This window comes from Hypomesus transpacificus, chromosome 17 (assembly GCF_021917145.1).
Source record: "Hypomesus transpacificus isolate Combined female chromosome 17, fHypTra1, whole genome shotgun sequence".
NCBI lineage: Eukaryota > Metazoa > Chordata > Actinopteri > Osmeriformes > Osmeridae > Hypomesus > Hypomesus transpacificus.
Window position 1 is genome coordinate 5,577,874 of NC_061076.1, and position 18,463 is coordinate 5,596,336.

At 44.1% G+C, this 18,463-nt stretch overlaps 1 protein-coding gene across 1 annotated transcript; it reads left to right on the plus strand.

Annotated features, from left to right (window-relative positions):
• Positions 1 to 299: 299 nt before the first annotated feature.
• Positions 300 to 6,920, plus strand: LOC124479916 (inward rectifier potassium channel 2-like). Its single transcript, XM_047038870.1, has 2 exons — positions 300 to 488; positions 3,042 to 6,920. The coding sequence occupies exon 2, from the start codon at positions 3,295 to 3,297 to the stop codon at positions 4,618 to 4,620; it is 1,326 nt and encodes a 441-aa protein (XP_046894826.1). The 5' UTR covers positions 300 to 488; positions 3,042 to 3,294; the 3' UTR covers positions 4,621 to 6,920.
• The last annotated feature ends 11,543 nt before the right edge of the window (positions 6,921 to 18,463 follow it).

Below are 18,463 nucleotides of genomic sequence, written 5' to 3' on the forward strand. Positions count from 1 at the left end.
GTGTAAAGATGTTATCAACGATGGTGTGTAAAATAAGTCATTCGTTTTTACTGGCTGAATAAACAGGCAATTTGATTAATGCTGTGTTCAGGTGATTTTTTACCCAAATGAAACTAATTTTGTAAAGGTAGATAACGGTACCAGTTGTGGATGGAGTATATGGTTATCGCAAAGATTTCTCTCATCACCGACGTGAATATCGTGACGCTCCAACAAGCGCTGCTGGTTTCCATTGGTTGCCTTCTGAAACTGGGCGGAGATAGTTGCATATGTTTTTAAAGTACGTTCAAGCAAAGCAAAGTAGCTTCTTCAGTACTTGCTGAAGAGGGTTATGACAGATATTGCAATGTCTGACATGAAACAATTAATTAATGCCAGAATAACACAAAAGGAAGTCAGAATACAAATGTGGATATTACCGCAAAAGACAACGGGTTTTCCTGGGATGCTTCAATAGATCGGCATCTTTGCTGTTAAAGAGTCAACAGGTAAGCCTCAATTCATTCAAAAGGTAAATAACGTAGTAAACCTCTACGTTTGAAAGGATGAGTGGTGCTTCAATTTCTAAAGGACATGATCCATTAGATTAGATCTTGTCTTAGAGAACTTGTTCTACTATGAATAAACTATGTTGTCAGATTTGTGTTCACCTAACCTTAGTAGGGCATCTGCTTTAGCGTGGAACATTCGTCATACTCTATATTTAAAACTAATTTGATTCAGAAACCCAAGACTGAAGGTGGTCAGAAGCACTTACATTGTACAAATAACTTTTTTTTGTCATTAGTTATACTTGCAAAAGGGCAGTATTTTTACTTGTCCCTTTCGCACAAGGAAAATGATTCAGCAGACCCTTACATGGGAGTGGTGTTTGATCTAATTTATGTGAATGTTTTTCTTTGTTATATGATCACATGAAAAACATGAATGTAAGCTAATTTCATTCGACCTCAAGTACGTAGCCTACCCCGATTATGATTTGTGTAAAATAAATCACATCCAAATATGTATAAAGTACATCATCTATAATAAGATCAACCATATTCTAAATAGTCTACGTGACAGAAAGTTTTGCAATCTGAAACTGTAATGGCTTGTGAATGAGTTGGTGAATATTGGATAGAAATTATTGATCAGCTGTGCAATAAAATATAGAACGAATTTATGTAACCAGTTTCCATCTGCTTCAGCTGGTCGCCCTAATTGCACACAAGCAAAACAAACAATCACTGGTTCTGTTCTGCAGCACTGTCCCATAGACAAAGGAGATTAAATTGTGTCAAGACATGGTGTAAATCTGCATCACAAAAAAAATTAAAAAAAATAACCATCTGGGTCAGAATTAGAGAGGGCTGTATCCAGGCCAGTGATTTATTCTGGAACACATTGTGTATTTTCTTTACTTTCAGATAACCTTGGCTCTACATGCTCACTTAAGCCTATAGCATTCTAATATGCATCCCAGTCTGAATGTTTATAGTAGCTTATCATATATGGAGTGTGTGTATGTGTGTCCGTGAGTGTGTCTGTGCATGCATATGTGTGTGTGTGCGTACGCCAGTCCTGTGTGCTGTCTGGTATATTTAATAATTACCGAAGACGAGGTAATACTAGCTGTCCCAAATGACTTGTTTGATAAACAAAAGATTTAACAGACCACCATGCTTGAAGTGTATTTGATACACCATTTAATTAATTGGTAAAGGAATTATGGCAAATAATGGTCTGTGGTTTTAATAGCAACATTGCTATTAATTGCTACTATTGTGATTAAATACAGCTGTGTAAACATGCATTGTTTGTGCAAAATGCTTGCTTTGTCCCCTGAGTAATAACATAAAGACTCCAGCTCTCTATAGAGAATGAGCATTAGAACACTTTGCTGTTGTTGGTTGGCCTGGTGATTACATCATTAGAGGACACAAATAAATAAATAAATAAGTGAGATAGGGTTAAGGCTGTTGTAATGTCCCAAACATACTCCATCTTGGCCACATTTATGAATCCAATTCCATTGTCTAGAACACAGTCACTTTCAATGGAATCCGTGAATTTGTATTCTTAACTAAAAGTTTGTTTTAGTTGTTAATAATAATTGCCTGTGAGTGTGGCTCATGCATGAGCATCAACACTGGTAGTGTACATAACGAAGAAACACGAGAACTGCCTTACATTGAATACTTTCCAATAGGGAAGTGGAATCATGCCCTACAGTAAGACATGATGTCAGACTATGTCAACCCACAGGCTTTGACATGAATAACTTAGGGCCATGCCAGTATTACATTTGGACCCTTCCTCTTGAACTCTTCCAAGGTAGAGTATGTTTCAATGAGGCTGGTTTTGGCACTGGCTGTCTGGGTGTTTGGTGTACGCTCGCCCTGTGCACCCCGTGGTGGTGCTTTTTAATGGGCCTCCCAGGCCACATAGACGGCGTCGATCGTTGTTTTTCTAATTTAGCTGTCCTTGCTGCTGTGTGACATACGGTGCAAGGTTACCCTCGTTTTCAAAGAGAGAGTGACCCATCCTTTCTGAATAGTTGCCAGGCTCATTAAACAGCGTTGGTTGTGTAAGCAATTGAATTAGCGCCAGTGAATACAGGTGTTTACGCTGTCACTTTGTCTAACTGTAGCCCTCAAACTGTGGAGACGTGTCATGAACAACACAAAGAGTACACCAAGAATAAATAACTCACAGAATCGTCAGTCATGCATATTTTTCTACTCATTGGCTGGATCCACTGAACTTCAACTGTAATTTGACTCTGTGTTCTCAGTGGACAATCTTCCTAATTAATTCTTACCATGAACAGGGCAACAGAGTGATGCACCCTCTCAACTACCAGGATGTTTAAATAAAGGTGTACTTGAATAGTTTAACTTCATCATTTTGCTTATCATGCCAGGAGTGTGCCAACAATTTTGACTTTGGGAGACATTATTTTGAGCATGTATAAAAAAGCAGGTAACCACATACCGAAAGGCTGTGGTCTTTCCGCCAATGACGCTAACAGCTTTTCTCTCTGCATGTCATTTCCACAGCCCACTTCACTGATGAGGTCCAAAGCACCCATGAGAGAGGCCTGAACAGCCCTCAGCAGAAGTAACCTCCCCTGGAGCAGCCGAGGGTGCACGCCAGCCTCCCCTGCCCCTGCTCTCGGATTCTACCCTGCCCACCACATTTCCTGCTTGTGTTGGTTCCCGGTAGCGTTCGAAACTGTTTCTCCAACGCTTCTACCAAAAACTCAGACTGTTTTCCAAAGCAGAAGTGGCCCAGACCTCCCAGACCGACGCGATGGGGAGCATACGGAGCCACCGCTACAGCATTGTGTCGGAGGAGGACGGGATGAAGCTGGCCACCATGGCCGTGCCCAACGGCTACGGCAACGGCAACGCCAACAAGGTGCACACCAGGCAACAGCCCCAGAGCCGCTTCGTGTCAAAGGACGGCCACTGCAACGTGCAGTTCGTCAACATGAGCGAGAAGGGCCAGCGCTACCTGGCCGATATCTTCACTACCTGTGTGGACATCCGCTGGCGCTGGATGCTCCTCTTCTTCTGCCTGTCCTTCCTGTTGTCCTGGCTCCTCTTCGGCTTCATGTTCTGGCTGGTGGCCCTGGCCTACGGGGACATCGAGAACGAGACTCAGATGTGCGTCTCCAACGTCAACAGCTTCACGGCCGCCTTCCTTTTCTCCGTGGAGACCCAGACCACCATCGGCTACGGCTACCGCTACGTCACGGAGGAGTGCCCCATCGCCGTCTTCATGGTGGTGTTCCAGAGCATCGTGGGCTGCATCATCGACGCCTTCATCATCGGCGCCGTCATGGCCAAGATGGCCAAGCCCAAGAAGAGGAACGAGACGCTGGTGTTCAGCCACTACGCCACGGTGGCCATGAGGGACGGGAAGCTGTGTCTGATGTGGCGCGTGGGGAACCTGAGGAAGAGCCACCTGGTGGAGGCCCACGTCAGGGCCCAGCTTCTCAAGTCCCGCACCACGGCGGAGGGGGAGTTCATCCCCCTGGACCAGATGGACATCGACGTGGGCTTCGACAGCGGGATCGACCGCATCTTCCTCGTGTCCCCCATCACCATCGTCCACGAGATCGACGAGGACAGCCCCTTCTACGAGATGAGCAGACTGGAGCTGGAAACGTCCGAGTTTGAGATTGTGGTCATTCTGGAGGGTATGGTGGAGGCCACGGCCATGACCACCCAGTGCCGGAGCTCCTACGTGGCCAATGAGATCCTTTGGGGTCATCGCTTTGAGCCCGTGCTCTTTGAGGAGAAGAACTACTACAAGGTAGACTACTCTCGCTTCGAAAACACATATGAAGTGGCCAGCACGCCCCATTGTAGTGCCAGGGAGCTGGCCGAAAAAAAGTCCATCGCCTCGAGCTCTCATAACTCCTTCTGTTACGAGAATGAGGTCGCCCTGGAGAAAGTGGAGATGGAGGAGGAGTTTGAGGAGGAGGTGGAGGAGGAGGAACATCGAGAGGAAATTGGCATTGAGAATGCAGCACTTGAGGACACAAACACTGAGGCAGTGTCCGACTCGGAACAAAGTCAGGATACCATGCCTTTAGATGCTAGGCCTCTCAGGAGAGAATCAGAAATGTGAATGCCAGGAGGTTGGGGTGAAAAACACACTATGGGAAAACATCCTGTTTAGGGTTGAACTGAGTCTTCTGACCTACGCTGTTAGTAGAACAGCACTAAAGCACCTGTGATGTGATTTGTCATTGTCTAACCTAGACTCTCAGACACCAAACTGTAGGTACTTACACCCATAAGATAAATTGTATAATACTATTTATTTTAGAAACACAAGTAACTGGTTTGATAAGAGGTGATACATCCACAAAAAAAGAGGAAATCTGTTCAGTGGAGTTCAGGAATGAGATGGGTTAAGTAGCATATCTTTTCTACACTACAGACACTGTGTGAGTGGGAGTGTGTGTGTGTGTGTGTGTGTGGATGTGAGCGTGTGTGGATGTGTGTGGGTGTAAACATGAGTTTGTGGATGAGAAAGAAATAAAAGTATGACTGCCTAAATGAATGGAAAAGGTCAAATGAAGTATTATTGGAATCCATCATCTAGTTTTGTTATAGGAAGCCATTAGACATTATTCATCATGTGCATTATTGATAGACTTTAATCTCACAGCATTAACCAAAGAAATACTCATTTTACCCTTGCTGTGAACATCTTAGTGTTGGTTGCCATTATTAAATAGCATGGTGTTTGCTCTGACTAATTCATGGCGGCTATAGTGTTATGAGCAGGAAAAGGTTTTATAGGATATAGAGTATTCCCAATCCATCCTATACCTTCATGTAGTTAGCTTTCCCTGTACAACGTCCAACTACTTGAAAATACAGTATAAAGGCTATGTTCTTTTTTTTTTACAAAACTACTGACTTGATTGTGATTATGCAGTAGTATTAACACTTTACAACCTAACAAACAAATGTTAATGAGCTGGTCTCGTAGTACAAAATATTTGCATCTGTTTCCTTAACAGCGTTAGTTTCCCCGTGTGAGTGAATCCCTCATTCTGATAACGCCTGTGTGTGTGTGTGTGTGTGTGAGTGTGTGTGTGTGTGTGTGTGCATGTTAGCACTGTGTGGATTCCGAGGACATGCACTGTATTATATGCTTCTCAATCCATCTACTTCCTGTCTCAGTGTGGCGTCCTGTGCGACACGGGCCTTGAAGCCAGTTAGGGTCACTTTGAAGACAGTCTCCCGCAGAGACTCATAGAGACCTGGCATTGGCACAGTGCAAGTCATATTCATGAGGGGATTATGACAGGCGTCAAGAAGGAGGGCATGTTTAAGGCAAGCCAACCCTCCAGCTTTTACGTGCAATAGGGGAAGCAGGTTCCCTGGGCTAGAAGTGATCGAGCAAATGAATGTTAAAGACAAGTGCTGCTAAGTTACATATTGACTGCTTAGAGAGAAATAGGAGCCAACATGTATTATTTGTATTTTTAAAGTATTGGTTTTGAATGGAGACTTTATTTATTTCTCGGAGTAGTGAAGAGGCTTGATTCTGTCAGTGTGTTATCCAAAGCTACAGTATGGAGCACTTTCCTCCTACACTGAGAATGTTAAACCCCATAACAGTAGATACTGTTTTATTGAACCAAGCCAAATCTAAATAACTAAGGGACAACCATCATCTTTCATCTGTTGTTTTATAACCCAAACGTTGAAAACCAAATATCCTGGTTGAGGCTGAGGCCTCAGAGAAGTCATATTTACGCAGTCTGCTGTCTATGCAGATCAGTGTTCATGGCATGCCGAACATATAGGGTCCGACGTCATTTGCAAACTTTGTTTGAACTTCACTGAAGAAGGTCTTGTGAAGAGAACTTCCATGTTGTCTCTGAATGGACTTGTGCATCGTGTACTACTTTTGTCATAAATGCTAGGATAAGGCTTAGCTCATCATTCAGACAAAAACCATGCATTGTCTTGTCAGACAGACGTATTTATTCACACATATAAGCTGTAATCCTTTACACGAGGGTTTGAAATCTTTGGATGATAACATGTTGAATCTTACAAAATGTGCTAGCCCACACATTTCTGTCAGAGCCACTATGTTTGGTATTCATGGGAAGCAGAAATCCAGTATGTTTGTGCTCGGTTGCAATGAGGTTATGCCCAGTTTGTCACCACTGGAGATCAAAGGAGGGCTGCAGACTGCATGTAATCGTTTCTCTGTCATTTCTCCTCGTCTCCTAAGTCTTTATTTTTGTATCAGGGTCTCCCTAACGTCCTGCACAGACTAGAAGTTGTAAAGATTTTTATATTGTAAAATATAACGTCAGATACAGTATATTGATATTGCAGTTGTTGAATATACTATTTTATGTCTCATTTTGTGTTTTTGTTTTTCAATAAAACCTGAAATGCTAAAAAAAAACCATGATGACACAGATTCATTTATAGTCTTGAAAATGGTAATTTGTACCACTCATTATACTGTAAGTGCACAGTATATGCTGTATTTTGCCCTTGGACAAGAAGACTCGACTCAGTATTCTGTGTCATTACTCAGCCTCATGCAGATCATCTACATATAGAAATGTTCATCCATATTTTATAAGGAATTTTATATAATATGTTTGACCTATATGTGTGACATCTAGAGTTGTGGGGCGAAGCTGTACTGGACAGTTTTAGACACAGGCATGGAAGAGGCTCCACTAATTTAGACACATGGCCCAGATTCCAAGCTGCTCTCTGTCACAGCTCACACCATCGTTTACAGTCATTCACCAAACACACTCAAGTTCTGTGATGTCCAGAGAGACCCTAAACTATATTTGTCTCTTCTGCTGGAAGTCATTTTCAAAGACAGCCATGGAAAAAATCTGATGATTTCCACCAACGTTTGGAAAATGAGGACACCAGCGTTGTTGTCAAGTGTGGACGTCACAAGATGAGGTGTGAACGTCATCAATTGTTCATATACTTTTTTCCGGTGTATTTGTTAGCTGGTCATTCGAAGAACAAACTATTAGGAAAGTGAACAAATTCAAAGAACAGGAAGAACAAGAACAGCTCACACTTACAGTAGATTATACCCCCTCCCTCCCTTAAACCTTTCATGATGATATTTTTATTCAGTTTGCCGAGCGCATGCTTCACTTGTCTCTTTCACAGATTGAATATTAAAAGCTGCAGTGGGTTGATGGTGTCCTGTCCTCTGGACCACAAGCAAGTACAGGTTGCATAACAACAGTGACTCTGGAGGGGATGCGCTCCCTGGACTGTAGCTCTGTAACGTTACAGCTCTTACAGTGACACCAACACACCCCACTCACACGTGAGGAGAATCCAAAAGTTCTATCGACATTGTAGCCTATGGTTACAAAGGAGAGCGAGGGATCTCTTCCACGGAAGCCTTTTTGTCTGCAAATGAAACCGGTTCTCTCTCCCTGGCTGTGATGAGGGACGGTTGGAGGATCGATCCGTCGGACAGGGAGGCAGTGAGCCGATTTGATTTGCTTGTGCTTATAGACCGCAGTGGGGCCCCTAGGGCTTTTTCCACATTATCCTGTGAAACTTCCCCAGAGCTTAGTTCTTGGAATCCTACATAGAATGACATATCTTTACGCGTTTGTTAAATTCCTGGGTAACATTTTCAAGAAACCAAAAGTGTCCTCGATCCGACACGCACATTTCTGCACATTTCTTCACCTCAGAAGTCCTTCCTGCCTCAGCCCTGTCATCACTTCAAATCAGACATACCACCCTGACGCAACACCAATGTGCAGGAGAGAGTGAGACTGCTGGCATATTACAGGGCTGGCCCGGGTCAACTGTCGTGCTTACGTTTTTTCAGATGCCTTTTAGTTTGCCAAACTGTCTACGCAGGGTGGGTGTCACTGCAGCTGAACAGTTTAAGGACTTCAGTTATGCCTCCATGGAACTCTCTCTCTCTCTCTCTCTCTCTCTCTCTCTCTCTCTCTCTCTCTCTCTCTCTCTCTCTCTCTCTCTCTCTCTCTCTGTTATTGTAGATATAGTAAAGCAAGATGGTTTGCTTGTTTTTTCTTGACAGGTCAGTGCTGCTGTGCATTCGACTGTCAGTTTATCATTTTGTGAGAGGAATTGGACACGACAACTCTAGAAATTCTCTGCTGACTGCAAAGGGTTCTCTGAAGGTTAAGTGTGACAATAGCCTGAAAATCATTGACAGACTTCCTGTGTCACTGCCTCTTTACAGAAAAAGGGAATGCAATCAATGGAGCTACCAATTGCCCAAAGAAAATTAGGTCAAATCACATCGAATGATTGTCGACAGCACGTCACTGTCTTATGAAAAGCCTTGTAAGGGAATAAAGAAATAATACAATTTCTATCAGGAAAAACGTCAACGACCTGATGGCTAAAAGCTGCAACATGTAACTTTCCTTTGTAAAAGCATTCAATGGCTCTGGTTCCCTTCACTGAGTTTGACAAGAGAAAGTATACGCACAGTGTTAAAATCACTGGCACTTTTATTACCCAGGAAGAGGTATATGTTGTCTGGACAATGTCTCATTCGGAAATATTTAGAAACAGGCTAATGTCATTCAAAGGAAACTCTGAGCCAACTAAAGGGAGAATTGAGGCCCTTGTCTGTTAGTGTTCATTTGGGATGAACCCTATTTATCTTTATTGTGAGTGTGATTTGATCTGATTAGCTTTTTTAGTTTGGTTCTACCTTGTCTTGAAGTCCACTTTATCAGGTGTTAATCGCACATTTCTGAACATTGTTCAATCTCTTGTAAATGCTATGTAAACAGAACTACAAGATTAGGATGACCTGCATCTGATTACCCATGTTGGAATGAAAGGTCTGCGAAACTTGTGAGAGTCTATGATATAAACTGTTGCTGAAACCAGCACACCTGAAGCTGAACATCTGTGCTCTCCGATTGCTGGTCTGAACGAAAGCTGGGTCACAGGAGCCATGGTGGGCAAGACTTCACGGATTATGGAGGGATCATATGAAAACTGAAATCCCCTCTGCTGCAGGTGCAGTCCGCCTCTGAACTGGCTGGAGGTTGACACGAACGGCACAGAGGTAGCAGCGTCTACTGCAACACACGGCAACTCTGATATATCGTTTGAACATTTTCCACTTTGTTTGTTCTGAATGTAGCTTTGTGACGTCCGGCTACATAGACCAGATGATGACTGTGAGATAGAGGTACATCAAAATAGCAGTCTTCCATGTGGATGTTTTACTAAGCTTAGAATCTCTCTAAAATCATATTTTAGGACCTTCAATCAAATACAGTGATCTCCGGAAATTACAGCTGGGTGTGGAATACAGGTATAATTCAACTATTAAACTAATCAAACAATTTCAAAAAGCTTATAACTCTAGCTGTTCATTTCCCTATGGACCTGTTGTTTGACATAACTACATTGGCTTTATCAGAAAAGAAAGGTTGGGTGGTTACATGGTTAGTTGGTTGGATGGATGGCTGACTGGCTGGCTGTTTTTTTGGGCTGACTGGCTAGATGTTTGACTGATGAGGGCCTGCTGCAGAAGGCAGGGCGCTGACGGGGATCTCAGCTGTCGACTGCAGACGCCATCATCAAGGCCTATCGTGTTGCCTTTCACCTTTAAGAAACTCATCCGGCAGAAATGCCAAACCCTTTAGTATCGTTAAAAAAAGATTCCACCGTTGCTTTCAGGCTCCAACAGTAGTGAGGACTCTTAAATCACAGTCAAAAACTCTTTGATGAATGAAAAACGGCTTTGAAATGTGATTACTAAATGTCACAACATTACTATGCAAAAGTTTAAGGCATGTAAGATGTTTGCATGTTAATATTGCCTTAAATATGTATTTATTGTGTTCTGTATTTGTGCAGCAGTATAAAAAGTACAATTTAAGAACATCATTGTTCAGTCTTTTCATTTCATTGTTTCTAAAAGCATGTTTGCAGGTTTGCTAAAAATGTGTGTGAAGACTTTTGCACAGCACTCAACGTGTACCTTAAAAACTAAGAGTACCAACACCGACTCTTTCTGATGCTATTCTGAAGCTACTCTTGGTCAGATCAGGATGAGTCACACTGGGTTTTCCTCAATGCCGACCTGCAGTTTGTGGGACAATTAAGGGATCCCAATTCTCTAAAAGTATCTTGGTATGTTATGGGGAAGTGCATTAAATGGTGACTGGGCCTAGTGTGGGTTTCAGTCAGAGATTAGAACATGCTAAGTGAAGTGAGAGATCTTATCAAGGACGGACATCTTGGCAAGGTGCATCAGAGTTTAGGTCATTGTGAGCTCTGAGCTGAAGTGGCAGATCTCCCAGATAAAATGTCTCTTACTAACCAGTCGTCAATTGACAGAGCAGCCAGAGACAACCTCTTCTGTGTCACTTAAGCGTGTGTGTGTGTGAGAGAGAGAGAGAGAGAGAGAGAGAGAGAGAGAGAGAGAGAGAGAGAGAGAGAGAGAGTATTTACAGAGGCTTTTACTTTCTTTGGCAATGACCGTTTTCAAATTTAAAAGGGGTATGACAGATCTGGACTGCATATCTCTCTCTCTCTCGTTCACTCACACACGGCAATGGGCCAACAATCACATTGGCCATATCACTGACAGCTGAGGGTCTCATGACACTCTTGGGAGGAAGAGGAGAGTCCAACGACAGGTACAACTTGTTGGACACAATGCAGACTTTTTCCATCGCCTGAGCCGGCTGAGAGACCAAACGCAATTTTGCTCACTGTGGGTGTGTTTGGTTACCGGCTTCAAACGTTGGAAGAAGCATTGAACCCCCACAGCATTGACCAGTCACCTTCAACCAATCCACTAAGTGGCGTTCAGGCACACGGTGGGATCACACGTGTCAAGGAAACAATTTGTTCTGTTTATGAAATGCATTCCATACATAAATGGGTCAAGACCTCAGTTGGCCTGTTTGACCAACTCGTATACAACTCATAGAAACCTACCGTGTAATCATTTTTACATTACATTTAGCAGATGCTCTTATCCAGAGCGACTTACAGTAAGTACAGGGACATTCCCCCCAAGGCAAGTAGGGTGAAGTACCTCGCCCAAGTACACAACGTCATTTTGCATGGCCGAGAAACGAACCAGCAACCTTCTGATTACTAGCCCGACTCCCTAACCACTCAGCCATCTGACCCGCTGACCTATCTGATCAGCATGCCCATTTGACTGCCATCTGCCTCAGGGATACGCTCTGCCCTTCCGCACTCGGCTTATCAAACCCAAAGGGACTCCAGATGAACCCTAATAAAGCCAAACCTCCACTCTGAAACCTGCGACAGGTCCTGAAGTCACTCCAGCACTGTCTTGGCTGTGTGCTTTCACTCACAGTAGTCATAGTCGTGCTGAAAAGTCAATCACAGTGTCTCCGAGTTCAATTTGGAGTGTGATCGCAAATGGTCTTAATACGTCACTAAGGTATTTGAGTTTTTAACATTGGCGTTCATGTAAAAAAAAAAAACAGTTTGTCATTGTTCTGTATGGTTTGTAGGCCGTTTGAAAACAAATCGTTTGTAACAAAATGTCCAAACAATAATGGAGCCTCTAGAGATCCACTGTCTATAGAAGCATAATATGTACACACACGTTGACTGTAGAAAATAATGTCATCTTTCCATTGGAAGTGTGGCGAGCCAGTCCCCTGGGAGTGAAGTGAGAAACACACGGTGCTGGTGGACCATGTGGAGTTACCACTGTGATGTCCCAGCAACATCCCAGCAACCACAGACGTCAGCCCTGGAGATGAATCCCCTTGAGGCGAGAGAGGAGAGAGAGAAAGAGGCGGGGAGGAGGTGTTTGTGAGAGAGAGAGCGATAGAGGAGCAGCCAGGTGTCAATGAGTGAGAGAGAAAATGGTTTGTGTGTGTGTGTGTGTGGAGCGGTGGGGTGTGGGTTTAGGGATGGTTGGGAGAGTCGTCAGCGTTTGTTCGATGGAGGGTAACATTGTCCTTGTTGATGCATGAGAGATCATCGGGTGTCATGTCATGACTATTTCCAGTGTGATACTGGCTGCGGATCAGGATGTAAACAGAGCAGAGTGGGCAGCTGTGTGGGACACATCTTTGACACTTGAGATGTGTCCACGGCTCTCTATTGCCTGGGAGTGACCTGGTACTCACCTCAGCACTGAAGCTTGGAAGGTCACCATAACTATCTTGACAATACTATGTTTTCCCTATGTATATGAGCTTTTGCAACCATACGTACCAAGGAAATGCTGAATAGGTGCATATGTATTGAGAAACAGCCATTCGTTCCGTTCGAATCAGACAGTTGCTGATGTATGGAACAGGTCAGGGTTTAGGGCACAGGCAGGCATGAGAGAGAGAGCTAGAAGGAGAGAAAGTCAGAGAGGGAAGACGATCAGACCTTCACTCCAACTTCAGATTGCATTTACGCAGAAAGCGATTAAAGGATCCAATCAGTGGTAACATTGAACCCAAACCCGGGTGGAAAGGAATACTGCAGCCCTAATCGCCCTGGCTGCAGTGTCAAGTGAATCCCCCGAGCTAAAACAGATGGTTGATATCACCTCCTCCTTTATCTAAATGAGATTATCCTGTGGGACTCAGACCTCTCCTGTCCATGGGAAACGTAGCTGCCACCAACACAGTGGTGTGTCCCACCATGACAGTCACATGGACACTATGTACATGTGTGTGTATGAGTGTGTGTGTGTGTGTGTGTGTGTGGGGGGGGGGGGGGGCTAAATGAGAATAGTGCTTTTCTATGTGTGATCCACTACTATAGGAAAAACATCAGGCTACAACCCAGTCTCTGTATTAGTATATTTTGATGTTCGACACACTCATTAATAACATGCTGATATGGAAATACGAAATGACAAATGTGTGCTTCTAATAGCTAAAGGTGAATCTATGTCAAAGGATGCTTCATTCTGTCATGCAGATTGGCAGGCCCCTCCTCAACAGGGAGATTAGGAGATTACGTCATCGTGCAATTTTGTGTCCTGTCCTAAGCTTACGCTGCATGTCCTGAGAGGTAGCTTATTCCGGGTTAAGGCACAGAAACAACACACCAAGCAGTGCTACAGGACATGGAGAGTAATACAAATGGCTGTTGGCTGAGAATGACCAGAAAGCATAGATTGACATTGAGTTCTATTTCCAACAATGCATTGAATTCAAAAAGTTTGTTTGTGGAATTCTTGATTGTTGGTAATGGTAACCTTCATTAAGTAAAAGTTAACAAAATTACGTTTTGGAAACAAGTAACACAAGGTATGCTCTATGATGAGGTTTAATCAAACCAGTCAACATGGAAAACAGGTGTTATTGACCATGTATGTTGTACAGCACTGATAACAGGGCAGGTTTCCAATAACAGGAGCAGGTAATAGAAGAGAGAGAAAGAGAGAGAGAGATAGATAGAGAGAGAGAGAGAGAGAGGGGGGGGGGGGGGGGGGGTAGCGTTACACCAGGTTTCAGGTAATTCTGTACCACTGATCTCTTGACTTTACTCTCTCCTTACAACACAAATCAAGTAGTCAGAGGACCTGGTCATTAAAATGTTGTGTACTTGACACAACCTCAACACTGGCCACCGTTGAGTCCAGTCATTAGATGATACCTAAATATAAGGAAGAAGAAATGGACGTGAAGGGTGTCTTTCAATGATCCGCTCCTGTTTAAATGGATCTCACAGAGGTGCAGTTTAATCCTCACGTCAACAGCTTTGACAGTGGAAGCTGTTGCTTTAGGCTTTGCAGGGTGGTGTGCACGGTCCGACTAGTGCCAACTTGGGAGATTGCCTTGACAAGAAAGTAGCACCTGGCATCATCCCCTTTCCCAGAAACCTGGATTATTTGTGTAATTTCAATATTGGTCGATTTGGAAATAATCTGGTCTAATTTGAAAAGACATGGTTCGACATGGGTTTCAAGGAAAACCGCATCGTTTGACGTGAGATGATGACCGTCTCCACCTTAAATAACGACATATGGACTACAGAGTGGACTGTAGCCAGTAAGAATTCACAACAACCTCATCCTACCAGCCTAGGAGAAGACGCCTTGGCTTGGGTCCTGCAAGTGAATTATATGATTGGAAAGAGAGACCCTCCACTTATCAAGTGCGGAACTCAATCCCTCCGCATCCACCTCTCCCCGTCAGAGCGCAACCCTATATCCGTCCGGTGAAACACTTACACACTGTTTTAGTCTTAATTCTGCCTCCTCTCTGGCCTCACTTCCAAGACCCACCGAGCCCACTGGAGATGTCAACTATAGAGTCCACGTAAAGAGACACATGGTGACATGGCGTGGATCACGTCCAAGATAGCAAAGTGTCATTTGCAAGAGATGACTATCCCTTGCAAATGATATCACTGTTGATCTCACTCCTGTTACTATGCACTTAAAATGTCTCAACTCGAAACAGAACCGGAGAGAGAGAGCGAGCTCAAAAAGGATGGAGAAATTCCCTAATTGCATTTATATGTCTATCTCTATGGGGCCAGCTCTTTCTTTAGCCCTGTTGTTTGGCATCAACAGGCACAGACTTGTGTGAGCGCTGCCTCTGTGAGTCGAGTCTCTCTTCACTCCCCTGTCACCGGGGACCCGGGATGTTTCCATTAGAGCAGCTGGGCTCTATATGTCTCTTCTCTCTCACCCACCTCCAGGAGCTCGGCCTGGGGCGGGCAGGATGCAGCGGAGCCCCCTATCAGGTCTCCCAGCCCCCCGGCATGGGGAAACAGGGTGGCCATGTTGTGGCAACCTGGAAAACAAAAGCCGACGTGCAAAGTTTGGGAAAAGTCAATCCCCTTTTCAACACAATGACTGCGTGTGAATTCTCAATGAGGCCTCACTGCATTGATGCATCCTGCAAAGGAAAACAGACCTAGGGTGCACAGCTATATAATGGCTGTGACAACTTAAAGCTTTCTGCAATCACGTCTCTGTAAACCCTATCTCTGGTTCAGATATCATCCCAGTCTGGAACATTCCAATAGTTTCTGTGAGTTCTCAGTGTGGTGTTCAGCACACGGCCTGTCCAGCACAACTCTGCTGCTGGATCAATACATGCAAATAATCATCAAAGAAGGTCAGGAATGGACATTCAAAACATCATCCGGTGAGACCAACGTTTCCCCCGCTAATCATTTTGGACTTTGATCAAAATCCAAATTCTGCTCAAATAAACACAACATGATGTGACCATGATAGGACCTGATTCTACTTTGGTGTGAAGCTATCTGTTTAAAACCAGCTGGACACTGATCAATAAGGGCATTGATCCTTGGGCTTGTTAGGCCACTGTAGCCTACTAGGGTGGAGCGTGTGCTCCAGGGCAGCTGTTCATACAGTTAACATCGGCTCGTGCTTCTCCTCCTCGCTGACTGAACGAAGACATATTACATTTCACCATCTTGGGCTGTCATGATACTAAAATAGTGCAAATGTTCTCAACTATCCAGTAAACAACACATGTGCTTCTTATTTACTGCACTGCAGGGTCACGTGACTCCTCTCTTCGCCGGGTGCTCTCTCAGTAGGTAGTCTGATGACCATTACTGATCTCTAATGGGACCAATTACAGATTCTTGGCTCAGACTTACTTGCTCCCTGACATGGTTGCCAGCCACTGCCATCACATGACAAAGACATGGCTAATTCTCCGGGATGGGCTCATGTTCTTCCATTGCAGTGCTGAGTTACAGTGTGAACCGGTGCAGAACGCTTGCCAGTCACTCAAGCTTCCAACCTTGGCAGAGCTCACGCCGGCTCAGCTGCTTCCAAAACCGGCCCGTTTAAAGATGACACTTTAGGAGTCTCAAGGTCAAAGCTTAAAAGAGAAGATATCCGAAGTGTTGAGTTATCCAGCTCCGGGTCAGACAACATTTTTGGGGGGAGAATTCCGTGACGACAATGACGCTACTGAGCCAATGAAAAGGCTTAGGGACACCGTCAACAAGGACCTACAAGGATTTCATTTGTCTGAAATGAAAACATTTGCTGTTGGCCTAATCATGTTACTGAGCACATTGTTCATCCACAGCGCGCATGTGATGTGTTCCTGCATAAACACACTGCAGTGTGACCACACAGGCAGATTTCTTCCTTCGCTGTGCCTTGGCGTGGTGATTTGTGGTGGACGGTTGCCATCGACATGTCAGGGTGTAATTACGGTGTAGTACTGTCCAGGCTGAGCTATCAGATCATTAATCCAGCCAGGGTATACCCTTCAGCATCCACACTGAAGCGTCAATGTCACGACAGGGATTGTTTCAACAGACGCGAATTAAAGCTGAGCTTCTGTATTGAATGAAAGACCTGTAATACTATAGTATTTCCAGTGGCATGCCACTTTAGACTCTGTTACACACATTTAGAGATTGAGTTATCAGTGGAAGAAAAAACCCAAGCAAGTCGTCTGAAACGACTTGAGTGTTTTAGTTAAGAACTTAGCAAGCCTTAATGCCTTTCGAAATTGTATAATTTGATACAGAATATAACCGAAAGGCCCACATTAGAACCGTGTTTGTCAGAGGGACCACTGTGGCTAGTGTTAAAATCGCCTCTGCGTAGTCTCCTAATCCTGCTTGAATTCTCATGAAATCGACCACAAGAATATCCTTACGTAATAACCCCATCCTCATCCATCCCCCAAAGAAATACTCTTTTGGAAAATGTTTTTCATTCAGATGCAGGAGTTTGCTTTGTGTGAGAATCCTTAGCTTTCATAAGGGACACCATTACCCTGAAGCCACCAGGGAAGTAAGCTTGAATGTACATGAGTGCAGCCTGGATGGTTTGGCATAGTCTACCTCATAAGCAGGGTAGGAAATCTCACAGGAACTTTGGGGGGCACATGACATTGACATTTTCTGAAGAGCAGTTCCTGTGGTGGACACATCAAAAGTTGTTTTATAACATATAGTTGTATACATTACATTTAGTAGACGCTCTTATCCAGAGCGACTTACAGTAAGTACAAGGACATTTCCCTGAGGCAAGTAGGGTGAAGTGCCTTGCCCAAGGACACAACGTCATTTGGCAAGGCCAGGAAATGAGGCGGCAACATTCTGATTACTAGCCTAACCACTCATCAACCTGACTACCGTTAAATATATAAACATTAAAACTTAAAAATGCTTTCTGTTAGAGCCATAAACAATGTGTCAATAATCAGCACAAGTGCCTTCATAATATTATTCATATTGAAATTACTTACAATGTTTACAATGATATATCGGTGGTGGGGGGGGGAACTAGTATTTTTCTCAGGATTGTGGGGGTCGTGAAGGTTAAAGGTGTTGAAGTTTTAAAACCCTCGTGATAGTTGCATAATGTCATAAGTCTCTGCACTGAAAGCCCAGAGACCTGTCAGATCTGCTTTCACATGAATGCCTGATGCCAGCTTGTGTGGCTCTCAGGGCTTTCATTTGCACTGCTCAGATATGGATCCCCCTCTAATCCCAGCCCTGTGCACATCCTTAGTCTGGCTGGGCTGCTAAGGACGGCAAACTGAGACATGTGATGTGTGGGTGGCCAGACTGGAACTGTATATACTCAGGGTCCCGCCAGTGGAGTGAACTAGCATTCCTTGTTTGAGGGGACAGGCAATATGTGGGCAAGATAGTGAGAGAGAGAGAGAGAGAGAGAGAGAGAGAGAGAGAGAGAGAGAGAGAGAGAGAGAGACAGAGAGAGAGAGAGAGAGAGAGAGAGAGAGAGAGAGAGAGAGAGAGAGAGAAAAGAGACAGACAGACAGAAAGAGGGATAAAGAGAAAGGGAAATATGAAGTGCAGTATTCCAATTAGTGCCCTCTCTCACTTTGTCCTTTATCGTACCCCATGAGATGATCATTAGAGCCTGCCCCAGTATCAGGATGGGAAGAACTGTCTCTGGCTTTTGTCTCTTTTCTTTCTACTGGATCATTGAAAAAAAAATGATGCCATCATCTGGCCATGCTGAT

Bases quoted from the DNA above. Each gene is read 5' to 3' on its own strand.
- LOC124479916 (XM_047038870.1), top strand. From the start codon at position 3,295: ATGGGGAGCATACGGAGCCACCGCTACAGCATTGTGTCGGAGGAGGAC.